This window comes from Schistocerca piceifrons, chromosome X (assembly GCF_021461385.2).
Source record: "Schistocerca piceifrons isolate TAMUIC-IGC-003096 chromosome X, iqSchPice1.1, whole genome shotgun sequence".
Lineage (NCBI taxonomy): Eukaryota > Metazoa > Arthropoda > Insecta > Orthoptera > Acrididae > Schistocerca > Schistocerca piceifrons.
In genome coordinates, this window is record NC_060149.1 from 350,541,454 (window position 1) to 350,556,699 (window position 15,246).

At 42.0% G+C, this 15,246-nt stretch overlaps 1 protein-coding gene across 1 annotated transcript in view; it reads right to left on the reverse strand.

Moving 5' to 3' along the window:
• The window catches only part of LOC124722880 (vacuolar protein sorting-associated protein 13A-like), a 752,258-nt gene that overhangs the window by 519,632 nt on the left and 217,380 nt on the right, over window positions 1–15,246 (reverse strand). The window contains exons 17-20 of the mRNA XM_047248017.1: window positions 3,253–3,385; window positions 1,397–1,627; window positions 1,085–1,227; window positions 52–238 (exon numbers count right to left, since the gene is read on the reverse strand). Of these exons, the coding sequence (XP_047103973.1) occupies window positions 52–238; window positions 1,085–1,227; window positions 1,397–1,627; window positions 3,253–3,385 (694 nt within the window). The remainder of the gene's footprint in view (window positions 1–51; window positions 239–1,084; window positions 1,228–1,396; window positions 1,628–3,252; window positions 3,386–15,246) is intronic.

Sequence of the window (15,246 nt, forward strand, 5' to 3'; positions counted from 1 at the left end):
TACAATTTTTATTAACTTTAAATTAGATTATAAGCAAAAGATATTTCATACTTTCAATTCAAGAAATTCCATGTCAGTGTCACACAGCCTGATTCGTATTTCACCAAGGCGAGTTGAATAGCTAAATTTTGTTGCACCAGGTGGTATTGGTGGTTCTGCTGTTCCAGGGAATAACCATGTGTACAGAAGTGGTGAATACTGCACCAGTGATTTTAGGTGACTTTCTCTGTTCTGTATTCTGAAATTGTTAACAAAATAAGAACTAATTACCACCAATGATGCAGTGTTAGTATGAAATATTATGACTATGTTCTTAATTTACTCTCTCAGAACTTATTCATTCTCAAAAATACTGTTTACTGTTGTTGCTATAATCATTTGTTTAATCTCTCTAGCCAAAACATATTTACTTCACATTCACTGTTATTTGACTGAACACTTTTCTTTGTGTATTTCAGAACTTTCTTTCCCATTTCAATATTACTTTTTCAGGTCTACACTTCAAATACAATATCTGAGCTACAGATAAAAAGCAGAGACCTGTCAACTGCTAATAATGCAACAGAGCAATTTAAATCACAAAAACCTTTGGGAGAGGGGGGGGGGGGGGGTCCTTCAGATAATAACTGAATAAACTAACTGAATAATGTACATGTCTGAACTACAAGGCATCAATCAGAAATTTATTTACTCTTTTTCCTCTCCAAGTTCTTTCAGAAACTGGGCATGTAAGTTTTGGCCTTGCCTGACCACTTTGCAGCCATCAAGGACTTTGCTGTAAAGCTGAAGAAATACATATCTTTAAACCTACTGACACTCTCCCAAAACCTTGATGTGGATTGTAATTATTCAGATGTTAAAATATCCATCAGCTTGCGCACTGAGTTGTAGTCATGAGTTTATACAGGCAATACAAATGGTTCCCTTAGTAACTCTTATCTTTCTCTTCCCCCTTTCTCCCTAAGTTTTCTTTTTTTTCCCCTCTCTCTATCTTCATACTTAAAACTTGTTTTAAAAGAAAAGTGACCTTACTGTATACATATGCAATGATAAAATATGTAAATAAAAGGTGGCTGTGTCTTACTTTTGATGAAGATACTGCAGGTACTTGTTCAGTGTCAAAAATGCCTCCCTATGGAACACTATATGTACAGATGAAAAATCCAATACAAGGGACTGCTCAACACTGTGAAAATGTGATTTAAAATCAGGGCAATCAGAGCGAACCTAAAGAAAAGACAAATTGTAATAGCATAGTCTTAAACAGAGAAATGTTTATGTTAATTCAGAGTTAATTGAAAATATGATTTATATGTTGAAATGAAAGTTAGCTGCAGCAATACTTAACAAAAGCTTCATATGCCAATGAGTTACTAATATATATATACTAACCAACCTTTCTGTACAACAGTGTCACCATATCATCAGTGCCATGTGTAGATACAAGTTCTAAATATTTTCCTGTACAGCTAGTATGTATCTTGTCTATAAGCTGGATTCCACCAATCCCTGCTTGGATAGCAGGACCATATTCCATCAGTGCTGTGTCCCAGCAAACTTTGTTAATTCTTAACATTATATACGGTTTATCCATGTGATTGCTAGACCTTGCTAACTGGACTACAACCTGCATACAGAAGAAATGGGGTGTTGTGTTTAGCAGTTATCACTAACAGCACATTACTACAGACAGAAAAACAGTAAAGCTGAGTGCAAACTGGCACTAACTCAGGCATTAAATGACATTTTCTTCCAAAAATCATCTTAATTTTCAACACACACACACACACACACACACACACATGCATACATGTGCACAAATCTTAGTAGCAACAGTAGTACAAGTAGCAGTAGTAGTAACAGCAGTGAAAGTAGTACTACTCTGCTATTTTTGTCCTTTTATCAGTTACAGAAGAATTAATTCTTTCCCTAACAATAATAGAAAAGACCTGTAAATATGAGGGGCTAGCAAAAAATTAAAAAAAAGTAAATAAAAACTGGGATAACACTGCCGTGGGTGGAGCTTGCGTAGTACACATTTCTGCCACTAGGCATGTATAACACAACTATAATGGCATGTTTAAGTGAACAAAGTGCAGCTGTAAAATTTTGTTTTCTACTTGGTAAAAATGCTGCTGAAATGTTTTAATGTTGAAAACAGCTTACCAAGAAGACACTGTGGGAAAAACGCAATTGTACAAGTGGTTTGCTCAATTTAAAAATGGCAAAATTTCAACTGATGACAAACCTTGTTCTGGACATCCCTCAACTGCCCAAATCGACGAAAATATTGAAAATATTCGAGTGCTTGTTCTCGCAAACCATTGACACAATTGATCAACTGTCAGAGATTATTGGGTTATCTTGGACCTCAGTTCAGTGAATTTTAATGGAACATTTGGAAATGAAAAGGATCACTGCCAAGTTTGTTCCTCAGGTTCTGACTGAAAATCAAAAGGAGCATTGATTTCAAACATGTTGTGCTCAGAAACAACAGCTTGAAACTGATACAGATTTTCTGTCAAAGGCCATTACTAGTGATGAGTCATGGTGCTATGGTTATGACCCAGAAACAAAGCAACAGTCAAGCCAATGGAAGATGTCATTGTCACCCCATTCAAGAAATGTCGTCAAGTCAAATCAAACATCAAAACAATGATGATTTGCTTTTTGATGCCAAGGTCATAGTTCATTCAGAGTTTGTTCTGCCCAGGACAGACCATCAATCAAACCTTTTATTTGGTAATTTTAAGAAGATTGTGCAACAGTGTTCTTCAAAAGAGACCTAATTTGTGGCAGACAGGAGACTGGTTCTTCCACCACGACAACACAACAGCACATACAGCCACCTTTGTTGACAGTTTTTGGCTAAAAATGGTTTGGTTCCACTGCCCCACACACCAGACTCACCTGACCTGGATCCATGCAACTTTTTCTTACTTCTGCACATGAAAAGGAGCATGAAAGAAACTGATTTGACAAAATTGAAGAAGTCAAGGAAAAAAACAAGGGAGGAGCTGTCAGCCTTTTCTAATGATAACTACAAAAACTGTTTCAAACAGTGGAATCAATGGTGTGACAAATGTATTAGTTGTAATGGAGAATATTTTGAAGGGGGTAAGGTTGTTTTGTAAACAATTTGAAAATATGTAACTTTTAAGAAATAATTCCATTTTTTTGGTATCCCCTCATACATATCAAGCAGGCAATGTTCTCTCTGTTAAATTCCATACAAATAAAGGTATGACTTACTTCTCCAATGACAAATCTGAGCAACATTCTGATGACATTTCTTGGGGAAACATTGTCATCAAATCCAGGTAAGTCCACTGTACGAGCCCACAGTTCAAGTTCTTCATCACTGTGATCTGATGACATGTGACTCCTAAAATTTGATTTAACATTAGAAGATTTGTAGAAAGAAAATTCTTAATACATGATGATTAAGGAAAGAGCATTTGTATTACATAAATCACACTTTAATATAGGGGTATTGAAATAGAACCTTTTGAAGAATGAAAAATCAAATCAGAAATATGCGGGTGATTCAAATGAAAACCTTAAAAATGCTATAATATTTTAATTTAACAGTGAACAAAAAACTTACACGTCATTATTTGACAAAATGTCTCTGATGTTGAATGCATGTATTCCACCACTTCGTAAGTGCATAGATACCATGTCAAAATAACTGTTTCAATTGTAAGTGTAGCCAGTCAGGCACTGTGGTTTTCACCTCTTCATCACTTCTGAAATGCCTGCCTCCCATTGCTTCTTTGAGTGCACTGAACAGATGAAAGTCATTAGGAGCAAGGTCTGGTGAATATGGAGAATGTATCAGACAAGAAAATTTAATTTTTTGCATAGTCTCAACTGTCTTACAGGCCAAATGGGTTTGGGTGTTCTCATGTTATAGCAATACTCCTGAAGTCAGAAATCCTCATTGTTTACTCCTGATTGAAGGGCAAAGTTGATTTTTCAGCATGTCTGAATAACAAGTACTGGTTGTCATCACTCCTCTGACCCAGAAGAGAATGAGGATGCCTTTTTCAGCACACCATTGAGTGCAGAATTTTTTTGGTTTCAGCTATGAGATGTGGTGCCATTCCTAGCATGATCTTTTCATTTCTGGTTGGTGATACTGGACACAAGTCTCATTGCTTGTAACAATTTTTCCCAGAAATGCATCACATTTGACATGGAAATGATGCAAAATTTCTTCACAGGCATTGATGCTATGATCTTTCCATTCAGCAGTCAACTGACGTGCTATCCGTCTTGTAAACATCTTATTAAAGTGCAATACATTGTGAACAATATTCTGCACTGGATCACTACTAGTTCTGTGGCTACTTCGTTCTCAGTCATGCATTTGTTCTCCTTCACAAGCACCACCACTAATGCAATATTCTCATCCATTACTACACAGTGAACCTGCCCTGGTCTTAGGACATCCTCCACAGAAGTTACACTGCTTTTAAACTTCCTGCATGATGCAGTCTGCAATGAATTTCAATTGGTCTGACTCCTTAACTATACAATAAACGCATCACAGATCGCCACTCAGTCACAGTGCATGTTGACAGTGGGGTGGCCCTCTTGTTGTGGACACAGCTGCCTTCTCCTTCATTGTAGCATCACTCTGCCATCTGTCAGTGACTTTCTAAACCTCAAGGAACACTACTGCCACCTACCAAATCCATCACACAAGTTTTCAAAATTTTATGGAGCTTTTAAGTTTTCATTTGAATCATCCTTGTATATTTGGACTATAAACCAAACAATATGACAAAAGATCATCAACAAATTACCTCTGTAACTAAGATCAATTTCAAATGTACATTGTCTGAAAAATAAATTTAGCCATGTTACACACAAAAATTGTGAAATATTTATAAATCCTTATACCCATTATTTGCACAGCATAGGATGTAAAAAAATTAAAAATTATTATCCAAACCAGTAAATCCAGTTACACCAGTATGCCCTTCCTTTTCATTTTCCTGAGATCTTTCATGTTAGATTTCCATTGATTAATACTAGCCCATCCCACCCTTTCTCCAATTCCAAGATAGTTCACAGTTCTTGTTATTGAAAATGAGATCTTTAGTAATGATTTCCTGGTATAAATGTTTTACATTGTTATTTGAGTTATACATTATGAGTTTTAACATTAATGAACACACAATTTTTTTGCCCTGCACAAGCAAATACATGTAAAAGCGAGGTTCTTTTGCTTCCCCAGGCTACCAGTTTTCAAATAGAAATTTGTCTATGGAATCAAAGAAGTTACCTAGGAGAAACACTATTATGTTAGGTTTAAAACTTGCTTTTTTTGTCTGTCAGACATTTTATATTACTGGGAAAATAAACAAAAGGTTTGTTGCACAAGTGTATAGGTACAAACAATTTCATCATTGATACATTGATATGTACCCACTTTAGAGTGTTAGTTGTTTTTTCTATGTACAACAGTCTTCCTGCAAAAAATGACACATAATTTACACTCTGATGTTTTCTGCATAGTCATAGCTGCATCATGACATGGACTATGTCTGTCAGTATAGATTATCCATCCATATCATATCCATACATCCACACTTCAATATCAAATATGTTATCTTCTGGAAAATAACCATTGATGGCTTACTTGTGCATTGCATACATGGAGGTACTAACCAATCTGAAAACATATGGAAGGTACTAGCTATAATTATTAATCTGCAAACAAAGTTAATACTGATGTAAGATTGTTCAGTAGACAGTCATCAGCCATCAATCAAAATATCTGCCCTAATATCCCTGACACACTGTGTGTATCGTAACACTGCAGTTAAAATGTCTCACTCCTTGAAGAGCACCGACAGGATGGCCACAGATGGACACCAAATATTATTCTTACTACTTGCTTTTGTGCAATCAATACTTTTTAAGTGGTGAGTTACCAAAGGAAATTATTCCATAAGACACAATTGAGTAGAAATATGCAAAATTTGTAAGGAGGCTGATTTGTTTCTTTTCAAGAATAGCAATTATACAAAGAGGAAAGTAGCTGAACGTAATTGTTTAAGAATCCCAGTGACATTCTTCTTACCACTTAAGTTTTCATCAGTATCTAATTTTTTACAGAACTGAATATGGAGAGTTTTATCAAATTTTACGGAGAGTCTATTTTTAAGAACAACTTAATTAATCTCCATGAGAAACATCATTAACAATCTCTTTTGTGTCTTTCTCTCTAATGAGATTTATTGTAACACTACTACTGTCCACTAAAGGTACCACTTCTGCTTGTTGAATGTTAAGTGGAATACCATTCACATATATAAGGAATAGCAGTAGACCAAAAATTGAACCCTGTGAGACTTCCTTTGTGACTCCTTCACAGTCCCATGTTTCATTACATTATCTATATGTAGTTGATTAAAGTTCAATTTCTTTCCAATGTATCAAGTCTTAAAACCAGTCCACTAGTCTTCTAAGGTATCAAGTTTTAAAACCCTTTCTGTTGCTAACATTTAATTATTGAATTCGCTGCCCTGTTGTGTTTCCCCTCTATACTGGCTTACAGGTCACTTTTGTGCTTTACTCTTGTAGAGTCTTATTTTCTCCAACTACTTCCCCCCACCCCCACCCTTCCCTCTTTTGCTGAACGGGGAGCCCTACGTTTTGAAAGATAGTAAATTTGTCAACCTACTATCATCTGGTTTTTCTTGTTGTTGTTGTTGTCAAATGTCCGGTGATTATCTTTGAAAACAAGCTATCAAAAATGGCAAAATTTTAATTGTTGTTCTGATTATGATTGTGTAAAAGTGTTCATTTTTTACATTGTGTAAAGTTTATAGATGTAATAGTGAAGACAATTTGGCAAAAAATATATTTACGTTGTAGTTTCCTTTCTCACAGAAACTGCTGACTCCTATCACATAGAGAAAATCTCACTATGCATTACATAATATTGGTAGCAGACATGTGTTCTGTACGTAAACAGATCACATAGGTGTTGGAACATCTTTAATTTCAAGCAGTGTAATGTACTGGAATATGATGAATTGTGATTGTACCTCTACATTCATTCCTACCCACATGTTGAGTGACTTTATAAGCCTCAGGTCTCCTTAACTGGCCTGAGCACAAAACACTTCCCTAGATTCTTACAAGTCCAGACCCATCAATGGCTGAAGCCTGGAAGAGCTCCTGAGTCCCCTCACAGGATGGATGCTTCTGGATCTCCATTCTCCTCCCATGGAACATGAAGCACATACAGCATCACCATTCTGTATGAGTGAATCAGCGCAGGCTGAATCTGGGGTGGAGCTAGGGAGCCATAACAGAAAAGAAGGGGAACCAATTGGTGTCAGTGGCTACAACATGTGGTATGCTGCAACCAACTATCATTGTGACATGGTGGTCAGTAGCCTCCCATATTGGGGAGTTCACTGTCACTACCACCATGACCACTCTCACAACTCTCAGGTCTTAGGCTATGCCTGCCTTGTCCTCCCATCCCAAGAACTGATGGAAATGCACACAAATGTCAATGACACAGTTACCAGACCTAACAAATTCTAAAGGGAAATCTCTGCTCCCACAAGTCTCCAAGCCTACACAAGATACTCCAGATCCAGCTCCATCACCTGAAGAAATCTGTTAGTAGTCTGGCATTGTGACATTGCCCATCTCCTGGTTGGTTGCACCATATCAGCCTCCCCTGTACCAGCCAGGCAGGTAGTTGCTCTAGATGCCAGTTAAATGGGGAACAGTTTAGTAACCCTGCTGGAATTGCAAATTGAACATATGCACATGTTGGTACTTGTAATATTGCCCACATCTGGCAGGACTCCTGCAGGAGTAGCACCATCAGTACCATAGGCTAGTCGTGATTTTCCTTAGTGGGCAAATAGAAAGCAGTCTGGTAGTGGACACTCTCAGTTGTTATTATCCCACTTCACTTCTATAACTGAAGTAAGACAACTACTGCTGTTTACCTAGAGCAATTTACACTTGTTTTTCATGTTGTTTCCACTTACAAATGTATGGTTTCCACCACCACCTTCCTTAATATCACACTTACAATATGAATGCATAGGTAATTGGTAGTGCACGAACTCATGTCAATTTTAGTCACAAATTATTACATATGAACTTCTGTCTGAATATATGGCTTAAATTAATTTCCATCATGCACTATTATTGTTTGGTTTAGTAGACTAACAGACAATTTTAATACGGTGTCACAGAAATTTATTTGTGCTCAATAAACTTTGCTGAGCCTAAAGTGAAGATTACAACAGGTGAAATCCACAGCTGTAACATACAGAGTGACCCAAAACTCTGTTAACATTTGAAAATTTAATACTTCATCAAATAATGTAGACAGAGAGCTAAAAATTGACATAAATGCTTGAAATGACATGGAGTTTTATTGAAACAAAATATATGTAGTTGAAATGACAAGGAGTTTCATTGAAACAAAATATATGCACAAAATGACAAACAGGGGGCAATTTATATGATACAAAGCAATAATTAGCATAACAATTGGTTTTAACAAAGATGATGTTCTTTATAACAAATGATCAACATGTTGACTGTCATTCATTAACAATACCTGTATTTGACAGACAATTTTGTGAACAGCACTGTACAGCATAGCAATAGGTATTGTGAGAAATTGCAGTCACATATTGTCTTTTAGCATCCCTAATGAGGCCAGATGATCACTGTGGACTTGCAACTTCAAATAACATCAGAATCAATAACCGCACAGGGACCAGGGAGGCCAAGCATGATGAAAGTCATGGCTCAGTATGTGATCCTTACCAAATGATGTGCAAGAGATCTTCTACACATGTAGCAATATGGGATGGATAACATCCTGCATAAAAGTTGCACCTTCCAGCAGGTGTTCATCAGCCAGGCTATGGATGATGTGATTCTATAACTTATCAGTAGACCTCACACCTGTCACACTGACAATTTGAAAAGCAGCACGCTGCATTTCCTTGAAGAAAAAAGAGTCCAATTATGATTGGTGTGTTAAGTCTGCATCACACCTTGACTTTCTCATCACGCAATGGGGTTTCCGTGATGGTACTACAATTTTCAACAGCTCAAATTTTGCAGTTTTGGGTGCTTATAGACTCTTTGGGTGTGAAATGGGCTTCATTGGTCCACAAGACATTAATCAACCAATTGTCATATTCTCCCATTTTTTGAAGTGCACACACCGGAAATACTCCCCATGCCATGACATCAGTGGCTGACAGTTCATGATGATGCTGGATTTTGTACAGATAGAATTGAAGGATATGCGTTAGTTTTCTCCAAATATTAATGAGTGGAATGCCAGAGTGACATGCAACTTAATAAGTGCCGACTTCACCATGCACCAATGAACCCAGTAAAGTCTCCATTTCCTAAACCATCCCAGCAGCAGTAGCACTAGTGTCTGGTCACCCACTATGGGGTTGATCATCTAAACAACCCATGGCCTTGAACTTCATAATCATTTTTCTTCACAGCTATGCCTCTCACACACTTTATCTATTCAAATTCCCTTCTTATAGTGAAAGACTCAAACCTGCAGTAGCAGATTCTCCATTCTGATAGTAAAGCTTCACTAACAGTGCCTAAAGTGGTAAAGTAAACGTGCAACGATTGCTGTCACATCTGAGTTCCTCTCTCACTACAGCTCATTTTATACGTGATTCCCACACAGTGTTACTGATGTTTTGGTGTCCAGAGATATATGTTGGCCAGTTCTTGCACCCATTTTTTGTTTCAATAAAACCCAATGTCATTTCAGAGATGTGAGTCGATTTTCACCTCTTTATCTAAATTTTTCCATGAGTTAGCACATTTTCAAATGTTGACGGACTTTTGGGTCAACCTATATTTAATAAAAGTAGCTGAGAGCAAATCTTGGACTTTCAAAAAATTGTGAAAAGAAAGAAGTAACTGCCATAGGCAAATGAGTAGAATTCAACATACAGACTTAAACAAGATTTGGTCTTCTATAGTTTAGGTGTAAGATGAGACTTTTCTCGCTGATTTCTATTGTATAACAATATATTCTGCTCACCGATCCTGTTTTCTGTTGTAATCATGACTGGAATGGTCACGGGGTTGCCGAGAACAAAACGGTGGTGGGACCAAATGGGGGTGACCCGCGAACAAACAAAACAGAAAACGGGAAAGAACGGACACAAACAACGACTGACGTCCAAGCAAGACCCTATGAACAACAGCACACAAGAAGCAACAGGGTCACAAGCGCAAAACCTCACAAATCAACAACGTCAACTATTCCACGGAAACAAGCAAAGTAAATGCACTGTCTGTAGGTGAGATGTTGATAGACTCACGCGAATATCAGATTGCCTCACTGAGGGAGAGTCAGGTGCTTAAATACACGATAGGGTACGTCGCTATTGGCTGCTGGGACCACGTGCTCCACCATGGTGCCTTCACATTATACACGGGCTTGGAGCGCGCGCAGCCATGGCTTACGGCTGGAGGGACCTGTAGTGGTAATCGAGGTCCATGCCATCTGGCGCAGATTCAAAACCTGTGGCATTCGATACCAGATCCCTCCCCCCTGAAACTTTCGCATAGGAGTGGAAACGCCTCACACAGTGCCATGGTGGTTGGAAGATGGTAGATGACATGGGCTCGTCAACCGCCATGACAGCTGATCCACAGGGCAGGCTGGCGGAGGGAGCCGCCGATCCACCTGGGAGCAGGGAGGGCTGGGGGCAGGCCCACGAGGAGGCAGCAACCGGGAGTAGTGGTGGCGACTTGAGGACCACATCTGTACCCGTAGGAGGTAGCGGAGGAGGATGAGGCAGCAGCAGGAGTCTCACAGGGGTACATGGGTGGAGCTGGTTATGATGGCGGCGCTCCAACCCTTTCGACGTCTGCACTGACATCACATTCTGCCCATGGGCTGTGACGACTGTGGCGGGTGTCCAACCAGCCTTGCTCCCGTACACGTGGGCCTACAAGGCCGCGCCGTGGGTGTAATGCTGAGAAGGCTGGGAGTGGGGGCAGCAGGGGGACGGCATCAGCAAATGGAGCAGGGTCCGCGGCTGTCGCCCATCGAGGAGCTCCACTGGACTACGCCCATCAATTGACATGGTGCAATAGGTGCTCAGAAACAGGGTGAGGGCCGACGTGGTTGGAGATGTTTCGACCACCTTCATCAACTGTTGTTTAAATGTGTGGACAAGCCTCTCCGCTGAGCCATTGGAGTAAAGGTGGAAAGGCAGGCTACAGATATGGTTGATACTATTGGCCTGACAGAAGTCATGGAAGGAGGATGCCGTGAATTGGGGGCCATTATCGGAGACCAATGTGTGAGGCAGGCCCTCAGTGGCGAGAACCCGGGCCAGGGCCGTGGGTGTGGCCCCCGTGGTGGCAACACACAGGCCAGGGTGCGAACGACTGAGGGGGGCTGGCCTGGTAATGCGGACACACAGTGCACCTGCAGACCAGGCGGTCAATATCGCCATCCATTCCGGACGAATATACATGCTGACAAGCCAAACCTTTCACCCATTGCCTGAGGTGTAACAAACTGAGCACCTGATGCCATAAATCTGGAGGGATGACCAACCAATGGGCATCTGACTCCGTGGTCAACAGAAGGACATCATCGACCATGGAGAGCAGGTGAGACAGGTGGTGCCAGGGGCTGAAGGCAATCCACATCCGATGAGTAATATAGGAGGGCCACCCATGGACCACATAGCGGAGAACCTGCCACAAGACAGGGTCTCGGCGTGTAGCCGTGGCAATGTGGGCAGCCATAAGAGGCAGACCGTCCAGTGCATTCCAGTGGGTGGAATCAATGTGAAAGCAGAGGACCTCCTGTAGGTCAAACGCAGGATCGGGGCCTGCTGGGAGATGTGACAAAGCGTCCACATTAGCATGGTGGGCGCTGGGCTTATACCGGATGGTGCAAGCATAATTTTGTAAAAATAATGCCCAGCACTTAAGACGCTGAGCTGTCCACTCTGGAAGGTGAGAGTGGGGTCCAAAAAGCATAATTAAGGGTTTATGGTCTGTCAGGAGGGTGAACTTTGCACCAAAGAGAGAGGTGTGAAAGTTTTGTGTGGCAAACACTATTGCTAGGGTCTCCTTTTCAATCTGGAAGTAGTTTCGTTGTACTGGGGTCAAGGTCTTAGATGCATAAGCAATGGGCTGTTCTGAGACATCGCCACTCCGATGTGCGAGGATGGCCCCAATGCCATATGACGATGCATCAGCCACCACAACCAAGGGGAGGTCCGGAGAGAAGGAAGTAAGGCAAGGGGCGGACTTGAGCATTGCCTTTAAATGGAGAAAAGCCTGGTCACAAGCAGAAGTCCAATCAAAAGGCACCCCTTTGTGACGCAAGTGATTGAGGGGCTGAGCAACTGAGGCAGACTGGGGTAAGAACTTTAACTAATAAGTAACCTTGCCCAAAAACACCTGGAATTCAGGTAAGTCCTTGGGACAAGGAAGGGCCTCAATGGCCACGACATTACAACCCAAAGGGCGAATGCCATCTTTGCTAATCCAGTGGCCTAATTATTCGACTTCTGTTTGAAAAAAACACTTTTCCAGCCAACAGCATAAACCTCCAGATTGCAGAGTGTGAAATAAGGCGCTGAGGTTCCTGGCGGGATTGCCTGGTGACCAAGATGTCATCCAGATAATTCACACAGGCAGGGATAGGCTGCGAAAGCTGCTCCAGGAACCCCTGGAAAATGGCCGGCGCTGAAGAGACACCGAATAGAAGGTGCTTGTTCTTGTACAATCTGAAAGGTGTATTGAAAACCAAGGTGTTCTGGGAATCGGCATCCAAGGGTAACTGGTGGTATGCCTCAGTCTGGTCGATCTTTGAGAAGTACTCTCCCCCAGCAAGCTTGGTGAGAAGGTCTTCCTGTCAGGGAATGGAGTAAGTGTCTACGAGGGACTGAGCATTGACAGTAGTGCCAAAGTGCACACACAGCCAAAGTGACCCATTGGGTTTCTGTTTGAGCATAAATGGAGTTGCCCAGGCACTGTAGGTCACAGGCTCCAGAACGCCAGCAGCCCAGAGCTGATCAAGTTCCTGCTTGACTGCCAACCGTAAGGCCACCAGAAGGGGTCGGGCCTGGAAAAAGCGAGGCTGTGCATCTGACTGAAGTCTGATGTGCGACTGAAAATCTGAAGCACATCCAAGATCGGTTGCAAACAAAGACGCAAACGCTGAGCACAGATCGTCCAAGTCCTGAAAAGGAACAGCTGAAGGAATGACCTTAACTTCATTGGAAATTGAAAAGCCAAACAGTTGAAATGCATCCATGACAAAAATATTCGAAGCAGACGGATGGTCGATGACAAAGAGGGTAAGGAGCCAGGGAACACATTTGTATGTCACCTGGATGACGAACTGCCCACGAAGGGGGATGGAACCATCTCTGTAGGCAACCAAACGCCGAGAGGGAGGTGAGGAGAGCCCAGGCAGGTATATGTTGCCATATTAATCAGGAAGACGGTGACCCCAGTGTTGACCTGAAAACTGACATCAGTGAAAAGGCAGAGCATGAGGAAAAGCTTCTGTGCTGATGGGTCATCCAGTGGGACGACCAATTGAAGAGAATGTACGGTATCCTGAGGCCAAAAAGGGGCAGGACTGGAGCGATTTGAGTAACTACGACAAACTAATCAGATGTGGCCCTTCTTGCCACGTAGCGTACATGTTTTCCAGAGGTGGGGACAATCAGCTCGAGAATGTGCGGTAAAGCACTGTGGGCAAGATGGAAGTGGGCCACACAACAACCAGCAATGAGGGGCGACGGGAGGCACCGATGCCATAGAGACATCGGACAAAGAGGAGTCCTGACAGTGCTGGCCTCTGTCGGCCAGGCCACATCAACATTGTGAGGGCGGAACCAGCTGAGACGCATCAGTTGCCGCCACTTGTGGCTGGGCCATGAGAAGCTCGTTAGCCACATGAGCAATTTGAAGTGAGCTGGCAATGCAGAGAATCTCTTCCAAGGAGGGGTTATCGAGTTTCAGCACCGTAGTACAGACCTCAGGATCGGGTGCCAGCTGAACCACCACATCCCAGATCAGGGAGTCCACATACGAAGCCTTACACTGCTGTTTGGTGCACGTAAAATTGCATCGACAGCTGAGACACTGCACGTCTGTAACCCAGGACTGATACAATTGACCAGGCTGTTTATGGTACTGGCGGAACTCTAGCCAAGAGGCGACCACATGGTAGTGTTGAGAATAATAGTTTGTCAGCAAAAGGCATTTCTCCTGGAAAGAGAGGGCCACAGGATCGGACAATGGTGCCACCTTATGGAGAAAAAAGAACGTGCCTGGGGAGGCCCGAGACAAAAACAACGACCGCTGCAAGGAGTCACTGGTGACTTGAAAAGCCGTGAAATATTGTTTCAACTGATGTAAGTATGTTTCCCAGTCTTGTTTAGTGTCATTAAATGGGGGGAACAACGGCAGACATGAGAAAGCATCGGACACCCAAGGACTCAGAAGCTGTTGTGGTAGTGTGTCCCGTGGATCAATTTTGTTCATTAGCAACCACAGCGACTGCTGTAAGATGTCTAACTGGAGCTGCTGCTGCTTCATGAGCTCCTACTGTTGCTCCAGAAGACAGATCAACTTCGTCTCCATGTTAACAACTACCACCGCTTACCTCGTTGCCAAAAATGTAACCATGACCGGAACGGTCGTGGGATTGCCAAGAACGAAAGCACGGCGGGACTGAATGGGAGCAGCCTCACAAACAAAATGGACAACAGGAAAGGAGGGACACAAACAATGACCGATGACTGAGCAAAACCCTACGAACAACAATACGCAAAAAGCAATGGGGTCACAAGCGAAAAACCTCACGAATCAACAACGTCCACTCGTACACGGAAACAAGCAACATAAATGTGTTGTCTGTAGGCAAGATGTCGATAGACTCACCCAAATATCAGACTACCTCACTGAGGGAGAGGCAGGCACTTAAATACATGATAGGGTACATCGCTATTGGCTGCTGGGACCACATGCTCCACCATGGTGCCCTCACATTATACACAGGCTCGGAGCCCGCGCAGCCATGGCTTATGGTGTGGCAGCTGCAGAGACCTGTAGTGGTAATCGAGGTCCATGGTGTCTGGCGCGGATTAGAAACCCGCGGAGCTCACTACCAGATTTTCCACAGTGCATTACCATTATCTCTTTAATCTTTTACTT